The sequence below is a fragment of the Cyberlindnera jadinii genome (assembly GCF_001661405.1).
Source record: "Cyberlindnera jadinii NRRL Y-1542 unplaced genomic scaffold CYBJAscaffold_1, whole genome shotgun sequence".
Classification (NCBI taxonomy): domain Eukaryota; kingdom Fungi; phylum Ascomycota; class Saccharomycetes; order Phaffomycetales; family Wickerhamomycetaceae; genus Williopsis; species Williopsis jadinii.
The window spans coordinates 1,027,349-1,042,978 of record NW_017963652.1 but is presented as its reverse complement, the minus strand read 5'-3'; the positions used below and the strand labels follow the sequence as shown (position 1 = coordinate 1,042,978).

Here is a 15,630-nt window from a genome sequence, read left to right as displayed (position 1 = left end):
TATCGTAGTCATTCATTGCTCTTCGACATCATCATGTATGCGAAGCCTCACTAAAGTTTCGGGCAGTGGAGGATCTTCTTTGTTTTCATAGCTCTGTTCCGTATAACTCGTTAAACTCACTGAGTATTGATTAGTATTTGACTCCATCAAAATTGCACAAGCATACTTACTCGAGGCTAGAGATACTGATTTTATGATATGATTCCAATTGGACATGACAAGGGCAACAGCTGAAGATTGGTTAGTCAAAAGAACTGGCAACTAAGGGAGAACCAAAAATGACCTACCTTCTGAACCATCCGCTAGCGTTTCAAGTTTGGCTTCAAGATTCTCCAGCTGATTACACAGATTCAACGAAAGCTCTTTTATTTGTGACAGATGTTCCAGCTCTCTCTTCTTTTCTTCTATTCTTTGCTGTAATGACATATTATGTTTGGTTCTTTACTATTTTTGTCTATGGAGAAAGATATAACAACGCGTTTTTTTTGTTTGTTTGAAATCAAAACAAAGACAATAGCTGAGCCCGCGAATTGCATCAACACACTATCGATTATAGCTATATTCTCCATTTGACAGTAAAATCCTTGCAAATTATAATAAAACGTACAATAAGAGTTATAGATATCATAACATGCAGCATGCAATTTCATTTCATTCGTCATAACTATTAATTAATTAAATTTCCTTTGTATCTTCCAACATGGTCTGAGCTCTGGACAGGAGTTTGATATCATCCTCTGTGGACCTGGTACTTCTAGCTGTGGATGGGGTCGTGGTGTTGATTGCACCAGTGCTGACCCGTCTTCTGTCAGAAGAAATTCCCTTCAATCTCTTTAGCAAGTTATCCACAACATCGTGTTCGCTATCGTTTCCTCCGCCCTCTGATTTGGACCGTTGTTCTCTAGCTTTCTTCGATTGCAACATCAGCTCTTTGCCCTTTTGGTAGATCTTATCCTTCTCTTCACTATCTATATTTTCAATCTGGACTTTCTTGAAATCATGCATAAAATCGAGGAATTTCTGCAAAAATGTAGATTTGGCAACCGTGTCAGATGAATCTTCGCCGAAATATATCATTAACTTGTCAAAGTCATTCATGATAAGTTTATGCTGATCTTCAAGAAGCTGGCACTTCCGTAAAGCACCTGGAAGTTTGACTGATACCTTCGTCAATACACGATCATCAGGGTGAAATACCTTGGGGTTGCTCAAATTTCCAGATTCAATTGACTTCTGAATGTTTCTTATGCTCTGCACAAAAGTCAATGTATCTGCGGATAATTGATCCACTGAAATTTTTGAAGTGTCTTGCAACAGTATCAACTCTTGGAGAAATGTGAGATATTCTGGATATGCTCTTCTGATCACCTTCTCGACATAGTGCAAGAATGTTTTCTGGTTTTGGTCTTTCACAAAGTTCAATTTGGATAAACTGGATAGCCTGAATCCTTCAACCTGTTTACGGTTCATGAAGTTACCGATTTCTCTGATAAGAACGAATAAGTTTTTCAATGCCTTGGAATTTTTGATCGCTTGCACAGAGTCGTCAACACGTTGTAGTTTAGTCAATAAATCCTGATAATCCTTTTCATAAGTCTTCACAACTAGCAATGCTCTTGATCTCGATCTCCAGTAATGCCTCAAGTTAATGCATAGTTCGACGTATATACGGTCTGCCCTAGCTAGGTGGGTTACATCACTCTCTGGTTTCTTGTTATTCATGAAATCAGTGGTGTATGGCTTGAAATTTTTCAGTAGGTTGTTTGAAACGGAACACAAATCATCCTTGTTGAAGAACTCGAGAATACTTATGTTCTCTAAGACATCGTAGTCACATTTCAACACTTTCATGATTAGTTCTTCCTCAGAGAGGCCTGAAAACATGTGCAAGTTGATTCCGAATTGTTGTGAGAGATCACGAGGCAAGAAAGTTATGAGTTCTTTCTTGTCTATTGCGGTGACAGGAGTCATTTTTCTCTGGACTTCCTTTACTGTGAACAACGTCTCAACTTCTTGTAGCACACCTAGTTCCTTCAATTCTTCCACCTTTGAAGTTGAGCGTACATCACCCCAGAAGGTGTTCATCACGACATCATTATTCACTTCTTCCCAATGAAGCTGTTTCAATCTTTTCGAAGGCTTATAAAGAGACTTTGATAAATCATCGATCTTTGGCGTTGTGCTAATGCTGGTGTCAACAGTGATTTTTGGTTTGGACTTAGCTAGAAGTGGCGGTGGAGGAGGAGGAGGAGGTGGTGGTGGCGGAGGAGGGATACCGTCCTTCTTTGTGAGGTCTGGTTCTGATTTGGATATGAAGGGAGGTAGAGGAGGAGGAGGAGGAGGAGGAGGTGGTGGTGGTGGTGTTGCACTTGCTGTTTCACCTTTGACCTTTGCACTCGAGCTCAAGAATTCTGGAAGAGGAGGAGGTGGTGGTGCTGGTGCTGGTGGTGTTGCACTTGCTGTTTCACCTTTGACCTTTGCACTCGACCTCAAGAATTTTGGAAGAGGAGGAGGTGGTGGTGGTAGTTGTCCAATACTTGAAGTACTGCCTCCCATATTGTCACCAAGGGATGATGTTGAAAAGACACCATTCAGAGCCAAACAATTTCCTGGGACAACCGAAACGCTGTTTGATTGACCTGAACCCAATCCATGAGATCTGTTCAGTTGAGTGAGTGGACCAGTAAAAGAATCGACAGAATTAACTGCACCATGTTGTAGACCTTGTGTGGTGATGATTGAACCATTCATAACTTCCCCAGAATTGTAAATCTTCACGCCACTGTTATTAGGACTTTGAATGACTGGTAAATGCATTGCTGAACCAGAGCGAAAGCCTTGAGAGCCGTTTACGTATGACCCAGAAGGAGCCCATGTACCTGATGGTGGTACACTACCATTAAATTCGCCTCCAGATGCCGTTGATATCACACTTTCAAATGATACTGTAGATCCGTTATTCTCTATCATACGTCCATCATTACCAACAGTGATACCTTTCAAACCATAAACATTTACTGCTGTGTCGTTTGAAGGCGTGTTTCCTTTTCCTGAAACATATTGTTCTCCAGTTATTGATTCCTCCTCAAGGGTTAATCGCCCATCTTGTAACTTTCCATTCAATGTTCCTCCAATTGCTAGAAGTGATAATGAAGATTTTGAGTGAATCAAAGTAGACTTCCTCTTATTCATAGACTCGTTCTTTAACAATTGTGTTCCAAGAATTGCAGTTGCAGACGCAGCCTTTGCTGATTTTAAGGCTTTCAGAAGGTTTTGGGAATCATCCGCGTAAGTGCGTTGAGCTCTCAGAGATGTCACTGGGGTGTTAGTGAACGAAATGGTTGCATTCTCTCTAGACGTTTTGTATCTTTCTGAGGCCACGATCTTCCTTGCCTCCTCCAATTCCTTTTGCAATTGTTGAATTGTTTTGTCCTTGTTAGATATCTGGGCTTGTAGATCATTATTCCTTTTGTAAACATCTCCATGAGACACATCTAATGATTGCTTCAACACTCTAACCTCTTGTGTCAGCTTTTCAGTCTTTGTTTCGTACTCGTGGACTTCGTGCATAGCTCTTCTAGCCAAATCATCAGTAGTCATCTGATCCATGAGTTGTTGGATAGCCATGTAAATCGGTGAATCTCCGTCATTAAGTAAATCAGTTGACCTCTTGGTTTTCGAAATCAACGTTTCGAAAATGGTGAAGATCTTCAAGCTCTGAGATATGGAGTTGGTCTCCAAAACATTCACGAGTTGCTGTTCGATCTTACAAGTGGCCTCAAATAGTTCATCGCTGGTGATTGTTCTTGTTCTTATTGCTTTGATGATTTTATCGAACTGAGTATCAGATAACTGCAACTCATCCATGATCTCATCTGACATTGTAAGTGTTTCAGTAGCTTTGTAGCGGTCTAGCAAGTCATTTATCTCCTGATCACCCAGTTCTCTCATCTTGTGCAAAGTGGTGTAAAATCCACTCTCTTTCAACTTTATATGGATGATCTTCTTGTCATTTAAGGATTCTGCTCCTTCAATCACTGAAATGATTAGAAACATTGAACTCATGATGAACTCTTTCAGCGACATATATGCAAGAGGTTCGTATTTAGTATCCAACGAGGCATCCAAGAATTTTATCCATGAATCGAATAGGGTTTCATGTGATAATCTCAAGAACGCTTTGAGAATATTGTTTCTACCCAAAGGCGGAGTCCAGTAACTTATGAGCACGAGCACATCTGTCAAAGTTTTTTTGTTACTGATCTTCAAGGATTCCAGAAGGATGCTAACGAGGAACTTCACCATTTCATAGTCCTGAGCAACGGAATCTGCGCCTCTTTGAGTGTTTAAGATGTCTTTAAAGCAGTGTATCACTAAGGACTCTTTTTCCTCCTCAATGTCATCGAATTTGATTTCTGTTAGCTTTGCATGGCCGTTAAGATTAATGAATTCGTCGACAAAATCTCTTGTTCTTAGCATCCTCTCCAGCTTATGAAGATCATTACAACCAATGTTGGGGAGCTTATCAAGAGCCCATTGTGGATCATATTTCACCATTTTCTGTATTGTATCATGTTGTTTATCCTGACAAATCATCTTCCATTTCCACGCTATCGAATGCGCTCTTAGGTTCATCAAAGCATCTCTTGGAAAAGCCCTTGAATTTAAAAACTCCTCGAACAGCGTTGTAACAATCTCATCACTCGGTGGTTGATCCTTGTCAAAATTGAGGAATTGATATTCCAAGTCTTGTGCCTTTATCCTGGGTACCGGTTTAGGTTCATCTTCCTCCTTGAACTTCTGTGGCTTTGACAGCCCTTCACCAACGATGCTCAATCCCAGGTCTGCAATGTCCATTCTATTAGACCTGGTTGAAGATGAAACAGATTCCAAGGTTGATCGCGATGATGTGGATGTTGGTACCGGTCGTAGCCTTTGATCCGTTGAAATGACGGACCCAGCAACGTTCTTCTCCCTGATCTTATCCACACCGGGAATCATTACTCTAGAACCTTGAAGCCAATATGTTAGCTTATTGGTCGAATGTGTGTGCGTGTGTCTTGTTTGACACACATCTTTGTTACACCTTTCCAAATCATTTTCACCCATTACGGCGAAATAGAAGATGAGGCAAAAGACAAATCGAAGCACTTACCCCGTATTATACCAGAGCCGTCGTTCCACAGTGATATCACACGTATAAAAGTAGCCGCCTGCGTATATTCCGGTATGAGGAGTTCACTCTCTTACAAATAAGTAAACAAAACCTCTCAGACACAATCCAAAATTTGGAGACTGTGTGTATACAAAGAAAAAAATACACGCTGTAGCACTTCGGTTATGTAAGGAAATTTTGACTAAGCTCGATGCCACGCCAAAGCAGAACTAAAAGTACCGCGTGTTGTTGCACTAACCGTGTTTTGCGAAAACAGAGAGACCGCCAATCGAACCAGCCTATGAGACATTTTGGCGCTGCCATTCCTGATTGGGACATTTGCGAGATCGACAGGCACATAGTATTATACATCGCACAGTTCTTGAAGCATGTTGGAGTAAAAGAAAGACCCCGCGGGGGAAGGCTTGCGAAACGAGTCGTTGGTAGTTACAGAATAAATGTGGCTTTGTTATATGCTAAGCCTTCAGTGCTGTAAGATCCAACAAGGGAAAGGTCTTATGATGGTGGGTAATTATTGCTGTGTGTGTCTCCTCTCAAAACGTTAGAACATACGGTGTGCTTACCAGATGACCTTCCAACGTTCAGCCAGCATTTTGATCCAAAATCAGAACACGCTTGACACGATCATATTTGTATACACTTCGGCCCTGGCTACACAAAAGAACATGAGCCCGTAATCACCTCATTCACGAAGACAAGTTGCACAGCAACTCTTCTGTTACTTTCGTTGTTTTCTGTTTGCGCTCATGTCTACGTCTGTCATTGTACGAAATGAACTGTAAGGCCTCCTGTTCGCACAGGCTTAGAACGTCAGCGTTCAACGGCTGCATCGAGTTTGCCTTTTTTGTCGGATCTGCGAAATCTTAAAAACAGAAAAAAAGAAAGAAATGAAAGGAGAAAGTGAGCTAGAACCAGCCATCAAATTCCCTCCTTCAATTCAGGTAAGTTTTTCTTTGTTTGTTTGGCTTCCGTTCTGCCCATCATCGTCTACCTGATTGTTCTTCATTTTTGCGGCTTCTCTCAGTCTTCTGTTGCTTATCTACTGCTTTTGATTTGTTGTTTATTCACTGATTTAGCCCAAGAAATCGCATTGACACGATCAAACTGTCAATAGGCGTAAACTCCAAACTGAAATTTTATACAGTCGGTTCTGCAGCCGAAAAGAAGAAAAACAACACACACAGGCAAACTGCGCTGGAAGAACCAAACAGAGAGAAAAAACAGAAAGCCCCGGCCCGCACTTTTCTGTAACGATTTATGCTAAAAAAAAATTACACGACAAAGGAAAGCGTTTTCACTTTTGGCGTTGCTACCCCCTTCTTTTTTTGGCTTTGGCTCTGAGAACTTGAATCCCACCAATCAACGGTTCTCTGTGTGTGATTTCTATTATCAAGTGATATCTGAGATCCAAGTCATTCGCTTAATCCCAGAGCTGGCTCCCTCCTGAACTAAAGCGCGCGTTTCTCTCTTCCCCCCCTTTGGTGAGAGAGCTGTGTTTTTGTTTTGTTTTGATTTCATTTGTGTGCTTATTGCCCAGCTTCAACAACACGGTATCTACGCGCCTTTAGTGTCTTTGTTTGTGACGGTGGAAAAAGGTCATCGTGAGAGTGTATCAGAAGGACCTGGTCGGACGAGGAAACCATGCCAAACACTACAGGTATTGCTGTTGGATGCGCCGTTGGCATTCCATCGGGTATTGCGATATGCGTTGCGCTATTCTTCTTTAGAAAGACAAGAAAAAGATTTGCCAGGGAGGATGTTGAGTTCCAAAAAGATACAGAGATGAGAGATATCGATCAGGATCTATCGTATGATAACTTGGATCAACTACGGATTCATAGCCGTCGCAGTGCAGGCCACGAACATACAACCAGTACGGAAGATTCTGATCAGGAGAGACATGAAAAGGCACAGGACGACAACTACAGCGATAACAACGAGAACGGCACGTCTACTCGTAACTTGAGTAACAGCAATATCAATAATAATGACAACAACAAGAGAAAAACAAGGTATGTTCCTGCCTACAGGAAACAAATGAAATCGCAGATCAATAGCGTATCAACTTCAAGAAACTCTTCGTATTCGAACTTGCCTAACGGTGGTACTGCCACGGCGTCAAACGCTTCTATAACTACGAACTCGACGGAGAACTTCTACTCTAACGTCCCTGTGGTTGACGGTGACAATAAGGATAACTCGTGTCGAAACAGTATGGAATTGGCCAAGTCGTTACAAATACCCACCCCTTCATATTCAAAGAGACCTTCGATGAACCGTTCGTCATCGGCTTCAACGATGCAGTATACAGATGACGAATACGACTTGAAGAACAACTATGACCTTGCAAACGAAGGTGAAATCCAAGAGGAGGATCAATATGAAAACGAATTCACAAATTACAGTGAAAACAAGAGGGCATTCATAGAAGGATTAAGACCAAAATTGGAACAACAGCAAGGACAACAGCAAGGACAACAGCAAGGACAACATCAATGAAAATTCAAAAAAGAACAAATTTATCGGCACCATGAGTGCCTTACGCGTGCATCATCAACCAGTATTTAGATCCATCATGACATTTCCTTTTATTAAACAGAGCTTTGTCTTTGTGTTTATCTTACTTTAAACCCAGTCACTATAGTAGTTGTGTGTAATTTCGCTATTTACATGTCTTCGTTCGTTAATGAAGATGATGTGAGTATGTTATATCCCATCAAACGGAGAAGTCGACGCTATCGTCTGCCAGCAAGTCATACTTTTTACCATCAACCTCTAAGCTCCACTCATGGATCAGGAACTCGTCGTGTCTGCTCTTTCTATCAGCAACCAATCTAACAACACCTTGGTTGTTGGAACCCTTCACGGTGAACTTGATATCCACAACACCCTTGACTTGGTTCAACTCACCGCTGATCCATGGATAGACACTGGCAAAATCAATCTCATCACCCAATACACTTCTGATGATCTGACTTCTTCTCAAGAAATGCAAAGTTGTCGTCACCACTGGAGAGTTCTGCTTCTCGTAGTTGAACATCAAGAGAGCACAGATACCCATCAAAACCCAAAACCCGACAAATTGCACACGAGCTCTGGTGCGGTCCTTCAAAGGATCCGGCAGCTCACGGTCAACGGTCATTGGCTTGTTCTTCTTCTCCGCCTTCAAGCCTTCAGTAGACCCAGAGCTGGCGGTTGAGGTGCTCTGCAGACGCAACTGTTGCAGCCCAACAGAAGACCATCTGCCCATCATCTTTGGTGACTGGATACGCAAGGATGCACCAAGTGCTCTCATTCTAACTGGAAACATTTCTCCCCGATTCGTTGTTCTGAAAGTCCAGCTTGTTCTAAGGGAGTTTGTAGACGGGATTTCCTTCTCTCTCTCGTTTTTTCCCTCTCTTTTCTGTGCTGGTTTTCAACACTTTTCAATGCCCGCGTTTTTGGCGCTTCTGTACTATGTTTACATCAGTAAATCACACTTCACGCTCTGAGAGGGAGGGTTGAGGATGGCTGGTGAGGACAATGATGTTATGGTAAAGGTGTTTGAGCTGGCACAGCGCAACTTCAAGGAGAAGAAATACCAGGACTGCTTGACGTTACTGTCGAGGGCCATTGGTTATGCCTTGTCGATGGATCAGCGGTCCATCATGAAGCTGAGGAAGTCGTACGGGTTAACAGAAAGACCCTCCTACGCTGGTCGAACCGCCAAGCTGTATCATCCTAAGCTGGTTGCCATGCTGGACTCGAGGGCTGCGACGTATGAGAAGCTTAAGAAGCTCAACGATGCTCTGAAAGATGGCGAACAGATTGTGAGAGTGGAGCCCTTCAATGCCAGAGGCTATATCCGCTCAGGAAAGTTATTACAGGCTTTAGGACACTGGCAACAAGCATCTGATGTGTACGACAGAGGTATCAGTATGCTATTGATGGGAAGGGATACGTTTAAGTTGAAGCTGAACGAGCAGATGTTCAAGATTATGAAAGAACAGAGGTCTATCGTTAGATCAAAACTGAAAGATATCGCAAAGCGCAAAAATGGCAGATTGGTTCCAATTCCTCCGTTAGAAGAGGGCAAGAGCAAAAGGGTAAAAACTTCATCTACAAAGTGTTTAGATCCGTTGAATTTCTTGCCGGTAGAATTGATGCACCGTATCCTATCAATGCTACCCTTGAGGTTGGCTCTGAGATGCCGGTTGATCTCGAAGAGGTGGGATGAACTGATTCCAGCTTTACCCTTGTATAACGATATAAGGCTTGCATCACTTTTGTCATTTAAAGATGTTGCAAACTGCTTCAAGTTGGTTCATAGATCCAAAGAGCATACGATGGTCAAGTCTGTGAAACGACTCGTTCTACCGTCTGTGAGTATAGCAGATGAATCAAGAATTGTATCGTTTATCTTGAAACAGGGGCTGGAGATAACTGGGACTTTGGATATGACTCTCATGGATATCACGATGCAACAACTTGTGGATATGTTAAGAGAGAATGACTCAGCTGTCAAAACGCTGAAACGTTTGAAGTTGACCTGTATATTTGTACCGAAATATGAAGAACAGCTGCCATTTCTTTTCCCCCGATTGGAATATCTATCCATCACACCAACACCAACCAGGAGAGTCATGGCATTACCCAAGAACTATATATCACCTCTAGCAAGTTTTCCAAATCTGAAAGCGTTACACATCATTGGTGATCTGAGGAAAAAGTATCCTTCTCTACCCTTTGAATGTATCTTCAAGCAGTCCAATTCTCAAATGTTCCCCAACTTACAAGATTTGATAATTGTTGGTTATGATTTCTCTCATGTGAACAGCAACAATGGAACGTTCAACTTTCTGGAAAACTTTACTAAACTACGAACCCTGGTATTGGAGAACAACAAGACTTTCACTTTCAGGACTTTACTCAAGAGACATGATTTCTTGCAATTACCAATGCTGACGAAATTTGTATTCCGTGAGCCTGAAACTAGACAGGCTGAAGGTTTACAACTCTACGTTGATGATTACCTTTTCAATGTATTTGGTCGCTTACAGGTTCTTGATCTCACCGGAAGCTCAATCTCTTATTCTGGGTTGATCAAACTGTTGAGAGTATGTGGTCAGAGTTTAAAGCATCTCTACATTGGCCTCTGTCACAACATAACGTTCCAGAAATCAAGAATTGTCGGTACAGAGTACTTCAACTTTGAACAGGTTAGTGCACTATGTCCAAATCTTGAATCTTTGTATATGAACCAATCTATTGGCCTATCAGATTCAGCTCTTGATGACTTCATCAAAACCATAAGGATAAACAACAGTTTCCCCAGGTTGAGACTTCTCGATCTTTCCTTCAACAATGAATTAAATGGGTACAAACTTTTAGAATTTCTCAAAGAGAGAAAGATGCCAATACTTGTGCTCCATGGTATTGACCTTAAACCTGACACTGTCAGGGCGATGGAGAAGTACTATTGTCAAAAGGTGCTCAGCAGAATGGATAGACAGTATTGGAGAGAGTATGGTGTCAATAGCTACAACCCGTTTTAATAGAATCATGACTTGAATACGTTCGTCTTTTTGGGCTTTGACACTTTGAAAGCATTGGCCTTTTTGAAATTTGACGAATCATGTTTCTTCGTCCCACCAAGAGTAATCTTGATAGGTTTGCTTGGTTCAGCAGCAGGTTCTATATCTTCCTCCTCATGTGTCTCAACTTTTCGCAAAATCTGGTCCCTCTTTATCTGTTGCTGCAATAGCATCGAACTCATCGCCTCATCGCCACGTTCGGCATCGTCTTTCTTCTTCAACAATGCCTTTCTCATTGCCTCGTCTCCTGAGTTGTTAATATACGAAATGTCAACACCACTAAGACTCTGATCCGAATCATCCGTTATCTCAGCTTTGATTATCCCCTTTCTTGCCATATCCTGGACAAATTGGGACAAGGAAGACCACTTGGTGGCAGTCAAATGGACGTGGTCCTTCTGTTGGATCAGCTGATTGTAGAACCTATTAGCATTGATACTCTTCTCGCCATGATAGTTGCGTAGCTGTGAAATGAAGTTATCCTGGAACTGTTTAGAGTAGTTTTCAATGTCACTCTTACCAACATTGGCGATCCTCTTTATATGCGATTCACTTCTAATATGGCATTTAAACCCATTATCGTCTCGACACTGCTTCTCGCATACTTGGCAGTACCACTTGAGTTTCTGCAACCCCTTCAGCTTCATCTGCTTAGAGAGGTACTTCGGAGTACCAAACTCTGCCTTCGCCATCCTCTCGTGTTCTTCTCTTCACAGTGTAGTTGATACCGTGGTGACGGCCTTGTTCCTCAAAGCGAACTTGGAGCAGACGTCTTTGGCCTTTGGCGATGCGGCTTCACCGGTTCGCCCACTATGCTGTTCTGCTCAGCGTTTCTCCCACGATGGTCCCCAATACGCTGATTTGAACCACTCTTCCTGTTCTCTAAGGACTTGGAGAGTATCATACACCCTTAGACAATACAATGCTCAACGTGAGAGCAGTTTTTAGCGAGGCTCTACGCCAGCGAGCCATGAATATCTTCAACAGGCCACGAGTATCGCCTGTTCGTGGCCAGCTTACCAAGCAGTTCTTTGGGAAGGGCTCCGCACGTTCGTACGCCACCTACAGAAGGTTCAACAACCAAGTGACATCGTCAAACCCGTTACAGGATCCATTCTTGAAGAAGGTCATTGGTATAACGCTGGGACTCGGTACAGTTATCTACGTTACGAACCTTGACGCTGCGCCCGTCACCGGTAGAAAACGGTTCATCATCACATCTGAGAGATTCGAGCAGTGGATTGGCAAGCAGTCGTACAACCAGCTCATGGCGGAGTTCAGATACACTGGTAAGATCCTTCCTGATAACCATCCACAGGCCATTAGGGCAAAGCGGATCTTCCAGAGGATATTACAGGCAAGTCCAGTGGACGAGTCCAGCTTGAACTGGTCATTACACGTGATTAATGACCCAACAGCTCCACCAAACGCATTCGTTCTGCCTGGTGGTAAAGTGTTCGTGTTCTCCACGATCTTGCCGATCTGTGAGAATGACGATGGGCTTGCCACCGTGCTCTCTCATGAGTTTGCGCACCAGTTAGCCAGACACACCGGTGAGAACCTGTCGTCTGCCCCAATATACGGGGCCATCTCACTAACTCTGTATGCACTCACCGGGGCAGACGTGTTTAGCAGGCTGATTATTGACGCGGTGTTTAAGATGCCAGCATCCAGGGAGATGGAAACAGAGGCCGACTACATTGGACTGATGCTGATGGCAAAGGCTTGCTTCGACCCAAGAGAGGCTCCAAAGCTGTGGAACCGTATGGCCAACTGGGAGAAGAGCACCATCATCTCTCGTATGCCCGAGCTGCTATCTACGCACCCTGCGTCTGAAAGAAGAATAGAAAACATGAAGGAATGGCTTCCAAAGGCCATGTCTGAACGTGAAAACTCCCACTGTTCGCAATTCTCGGACTTCATGTTCTCTAACGGTGGTTTCTGGTGATATCTTTCGCCAGTTTGTTCATATATTAGAGAAGTATAGTTAGAGAGTAAAGGATGAGCTTCCGTCACAGCATCGCTAGTGGTGTGTGGCCCACAACGACAAATTTTAACAGGAGTAGTGTGTGGGAAGGGAAAAATGTATACAGTTATAAGCACTCACGTTGTGCCCCCCTCTAAGTGCTAGAACTTGGTATTGAGCCGGGGAAACGATCGTTCATCCTATAGAGCCTATCTCAGGAACTGACCCAGCGAGCCTGTTTCCGTTATAACTTGCTGTTGCTATCCATAGAGCCACACCATCCTCTCCGTTCCAGAGCACTCGATGCCAGAGCAGAAGAAGAGATCGATACAGGTGAACCCTTTGGACGTTACTGAGTCTTTGGGGTACACGACTTTCAGAAGGGACTCGCGTAAGCCGTGGACTAAAGAGGAGGATGAGACTCTGAAGCAGATTATTGGAGGGAAGTTAGTAGCGATGGGTTATGCAGAAGGACTGGAAGCGCTGAAGAAGACGGACTGGAACTTCAACGCCATGGCCTTGCCCCAGCAGATCGACTGGGAGGAGATCAGCGCAAAGATAAAGACCAGGAAGCCCAAGGATTGCCGTAAGAGATGGCTGAACTCTTTAGATCCAACTCTTCGCAAGGGTAAGTGGACGCCCACTGAGGATAAACAGCTTATCGATGCCTTTGCGATGTACGGTTCGTCATGGCAGAAGATCTCTCTAGAGATCCCGGGAAGAACAGATGACCAATGTGCTAAGAGATATGTTGAAGTTTTAGACCCGAATACTAGAGATAGGTTAAGGCCATGGACTGAGCAGGAGGACCTGAGCCTGATACGAAAGGTTAAAGCGTATGGAACTAAGTGGAGGGCCATTTCCGCAGAGATGGAAAGCCGTCCCAGTCTAACATGCCGTAACAGATGGAGAAAGATCGTTACGGATGTTGTTCGTGGAAAGGCAAGTGACGACGTCAAAGAGGCCATTGATAGCATCCAAGGGGGGTTGTCGAAAGTTGAAGAGATTTCAGAGACGTTGAAGAAGGACGTGATCGCCAAAAAGGCACAACAGACTTTGGATATAGAAAGTGCACCATCAAGGAGTAACAGCACCGTGGATACAAGAAAGAAGAAGACCAGAGCACCCACTTTGAAGGCCGCTAAGGTACCTGTGGATTACCAAAGACCACCATTGGGCCCTCCATCAGTGCCATCTGTTGAGGAAAATACAAATAACGTCAGCAATCAGGCAACCACTCAAGTGGATTGGAAATTTACACTCAAGGACTCCTCTGGGTTTTCGGTTTCAAGTGGCGTCATAGCCAATACCGAACTTGCTACGCAGCTTATCGAAGCTATAAAGCAGAACGATCTCAAGATATCTATTCATCAACATATCCACCATCACTACTCGAGCACACTACACAATTCAGGTAATGGATATTCCGTGAGTTCAAAGCAAGGTGGATCTGAGGACTCAAACTCCAACACGTCTGGAAATAATCTGTATAGCAACAGTAACAACAACACCAATGAAGATGGTCTCATACCGAACAGATCGACACATTTCAACTACTTGCCTCCTATGGTTCAACCTCAACTGGGAAGCTCATCACAGGTTAGCTCAAAAGAGAGCGACATATCCAAACTACTGAACCCTCATCCACAGCATAGTCACCACAACCACACACATCAGCATCAGCATCTCAAACAGCACCAGCAACTTCCACATCATCAGCATTCACTAAACCATCAACAGCAATTGAATAAGAGAAGGTACTCAGCTTCTAGTAATGAGTCCACGCGCAAAAAGGAGCGTCGTCTGTCATCAGAAAGACGTGCTGCTGCCAATGAAGAGTACTATGAGGAACTTGATGGCGAGGTTGACTTCTGGGAGAAGATGGGTACGCTGTCAGGCATGCCAACGAACTACCAAAACGATATTATGGATACCGAGGAGAATGCAAAATTCAGCATGATGTATGGCGTGTTTGCCGAGGAGGAAGAGTACGATATTGAGGAGCTTGAAGAGGAATTAAGAGGCATTGCTGGTATCTTACCATTCAATCCTTCATGAGGCACTACGGCGTATCGACGACAAAGAAGAACAGGGGAGAAACTAGGAATGTTGATAGAATTAAAAGTCATTTTCTCTCAAAGTAAGCGGACGCGTTCATGAAACCTACGCTGGTATCGTAGATGTATTCACCGGCCCCAAGGTACTTGTCAAAGTACTCCTGTGGCTGAGGACCGAACAGGTCCTTCTTTGGTGCCAGTCCGGTGTTTCTCTTCACACCTGCCAAGATAGTGGACACCAACAGGAGATCAACAGAGTAATGAACTGCTTTCCCTACCTGTACATCAACAGCGTACCTGATCTGTTAGTGGAAGCTCCAGAGCACCGCTACTCCATCCTATCGCATTTCTTCTCGATAGGTTGGACTCATCCATAGTTACATACAAACGACATCTCTTTGGAACAAACAAGGAAGCGTAAAACGTGCTGGTTTAATGAAACAAGACAGTGCACGCAGCGATTTGTCGTGTGAAACAGAGACGTTCTGTTTGGCTCCTTTGTTCAATTTTTCCCACCGTGTAGCCCCTCCAGCAACTTCCGTCCTCAGAGGGCATTGATTGGTACACGCACGCCCCTCCTACGCTAGGCAAGCTGTGCTAAACCCACTGGGCTGGGCAGCGTACAGGGAGAAGGGCACTGGGGACACAGGCTTAGCAACACGGTTTCAGTAGTGCCAGGCCAGGGTTTAGAGGGTGGTGCTGTCTCCCCGTTTGCTGTGCGATCAACACCATTGGAGCGTGTAAACTGTGCCACTTAGCGTCCCATAATTGGCAGCGAGAATTGACTGTTTGGGGGGCTGAGCCCTCTGCTTAGGCCTCTGCTTAGGCCTCTGCTTAGGCTCCAACATCTCGGCCGAC

The 15,630-nt window shown here is 43.8% G+C and overlaps 10 protein-coding genes across 10 annotated transcripts; 4 read left to right on the top strand and 6 right to left on the bottom strand.

Annotated features, from left to right (window-relative positions):
- Window positions 1-7: 7 nt before the first annotated feature.
- DAD2 (Dad2p) lies at window positions 8-440 on the bottom strand. Its single transcript, XM_020214075.1, has 3 exons — window positions 288-440; window positions 171-230; window positions 8-119 (listed from the first exon to the last, which is right to left on the bottom strand). The coding sequence occupies exons 1-3, from the start codon at window positions 424-426 to the stop codon at window positions 13-15; spliced, it is 306 nt and encodes a 101-aa protein (XP_020073230.1). The 5' UTR covers window positions 427-440; the 3' UTR covers window positions 8-12.
- Window positions 441-620: 180 nt separating this feature from the next.
- On the bottom strand, window positions 621-1,920 carry CYBJADRAFT_165515 (formin BNR1). Its single transcript, XM_020214074.1, has one exon. It carries the CDS (start codon window positions 1,882-1,884, stop codon window positions 676-678), a length of 1,209 nt encoding a protein of 402 aa, XP_020073229.1. The 5' UTR covers window positions 1,885-1,920; the 3' UTR covers window positions 621-675.
- Window positions 1,921-2,173: 253 nt separating this feature from the next.
- On the bottom strand, window positions 2,174-5,272 carry CYBJADRAFT_134231 (uncharacterized protein). The gene is made up of 3 exons (XM_020213118.1): window positions 5,156-5,272; window positions 2,389-5,012; window positions 2,174-2,363 (listed from the first exon to the last, which is right to left on the bottom strand). The coding sequence occupies exons 2-3, from the start codon at window positions 4,999-5,001 to the stop codon at window positions 2,223-2,225; spliced, it is 2,754 nt and encodes a 917-aa protein (XP_020073228.1). The 5' UTR covers window positions 5,002-5,012; window positions 5,156-5,272; the 3' UTR covers window positions 2,174-2,222.
- Window positions 5,273-6,817: 1,545 nt separating this feature from the next.
- AIM20 (Aim20p) lies at window positions 6,818-7,675 on the top strand (the record flags this gene model as incomplete). The annotated part of the gene is made up of 1 exon (XM_020213516.1): window positions 6,818-7,675. One exon carries the CDS (start codon window positions 6,818-6,820, stop codon window positions 7,673-7,675), a length of 858 nt encoding a protein of 285 aa, XP_020073227.1.
- Window positions 7,676-7,892: 217 nt separating this feature from the next.
- Window positions 7,893-8,429, bottom strand: COA1 (Coa1p; the record flags this gene model as incomplete). The annotated part of the gene is made up of 1 exon (XM_020213515.1): window positions 7,893-8,429. One exon carries the CDS (start codon window positions 8,427-8,429, stop codon window positions 7,893-7,895), a length of 537 nt encoding a protein of 178 aa, XP_020073226.1.
- Window positions 8,430-8,682: 253 nt separating this feature from the next.
- On the top strand, window positions 8,683-10,664 carry DIA2 (DNA-binding SCF ubiquitin ligase subunit DIA2; the record flags this gene model as incomplete). Its single annotated transcript, XM_020216140.1, has 3 exons — window positions 8,683-10,272; window positions 10,333-10,588; window positions 10,645-10,664. 3 exons carry the CDS (start codon window positions 8,683-8,685, stop codon window positions 10,662-10,664), a joined length of 1,866 nt encoding a protein of 621 aa, XP_020073225.1.
- A 51-nt stretch (window positions 10,665-10,715) lies between these two features.
- On the bottom strand, window positions 10,716-11,441 carry RTS2 (Rts2p; the record flags this gene model as incomplete). The annotated part of the gene is made up of 1 exon (XM_020212376.1): window positions 10,716-11,441. One exon carries the CDS (start codon window positions 11,439-11,441, stop codon window positions 10,716-10,718), a length of 726 nt encoding a protein of 241 aa, XP_020073224.1.
- Window positions 11,442-11,646: 205 nt separating this feature from the next.
- Window positions 11,647-12,797, top strand: OMA1 (metalloendopeptidase). The gene has a single exon (XM_020214073.1). The coding sequence runs from the start codon at window positions 11,672-11,674 to the stop codon at window positions 12,695-12,697; it is 1,026 nt and encodes a 341-aa protein (XP_020073223.1). The 5' UTR covers window positions 11,647-11,671; the 3' UTR covers window positions 12,698-12,797.
- A 68-nt stretch (window positions 12,798-12,865) lies between these two features.
- Window positions 12,866-15,195, top strand: CYBJADRAFT_165510 (uncharacterized protein). The gene has a single exon (XM_020214072.1). The coding sequence runs from the start codon at window positions 13,019-13,021 to the stop codon at window positions 14,771-14,773; it is 1,755 nt and encodes a 584-aa protein (XP_020073222.1). The 5' UTR covers window positions 12,866-13,018; the 3' UTR covers window positions 14,774-15,195.
- Window positions 14,805-15,228, bottom strand: ATG44 (mitofissin). Its single transcript, XM_020214071.1, has 2 exons — window positions 15,158-15,228; window positions 14,805-15,050 (listed from the first exon to the last, which is right to left on the bottom strand). Exons 1-2 carry the CDS (start codon window positions 15,164-15,166, stop codon window positions 14,841-14,843), a joined length of 219 nt encoding a protein of 72 aa, XP_020073221.1. The 5' UTR covers window positions 15,167-15,228; the 3' UTR covers window positions 14,805-14,840.
- Window positions 15,229-15,630: the final 402 nt, after the last annotated feature.

What these genes read in the sequence shown, in the direction of transcription:
- OMA1 (XM_020214073.1), top strand. Translation starts at nt 11,672, where the DNA reads ATGCTCAACGTGAGAGCAGTTTTTAGCGAGGCTCTACGCCAGCGAGCC.
- CYBJADRAFT_165515 (XM_020214074.1), bottom strand. Translation starts at nt 1,884, where the DNA reads ATGTTTTCAGGCCTCTCTGAGGAAGAACTAATCATGAAAGTGTTGAAA.
- DAD2 (XM_020214075.1), bottom strand. Translation starts at nt 426, where the DNA reads ATGTCATTACAGCAAAGAATAGAAGAAAAGAAGAGAGAGCTGGAACAT. An exon ending in GCTAGCGGATGGTTCAGAAG is followed by an intron (nt 231 to 287) that starts GTAGGTCATTTT and finishes ACCAATCTTCAG; the next exon opens with CTGTTGCCCTTGTCATGTCC. An exon ending in ATCAGTATCTCTAGCCTCGA is followed by an intron (nt 120 to 170) that starts GTAAGTATGCTT and finishes ATCAATACTCAG; the next exon opens with TGAGTTTAACGAGTTATACG.
- CYBJADRAFT_165510 (XM_020214072.1), top strand. Translation starts at nt 13,019, where the DNA reads ATGCCAGAGCAGAAGAAGAGATCGATACAGGTGAACCCTTTGGACGTT.
- CYBJADRAFT_134231 (XM_020213118.1), bottom strand. Translation starts at nt 5,001, where the DNA reads ATGATTCCCGGTGTGGATAAGATCAGGGAGAAGAACGTTGCTGGGTCC. An exon ending in TCTTGAGCTCGAGTGCAAAG is followed by an intron (nt 2,364 to 2,388) that starts GTCAAAGGTGAA and finishes CAGCAAGTGCAA; the next exon opens with CACCACCACCACCACCTCCT.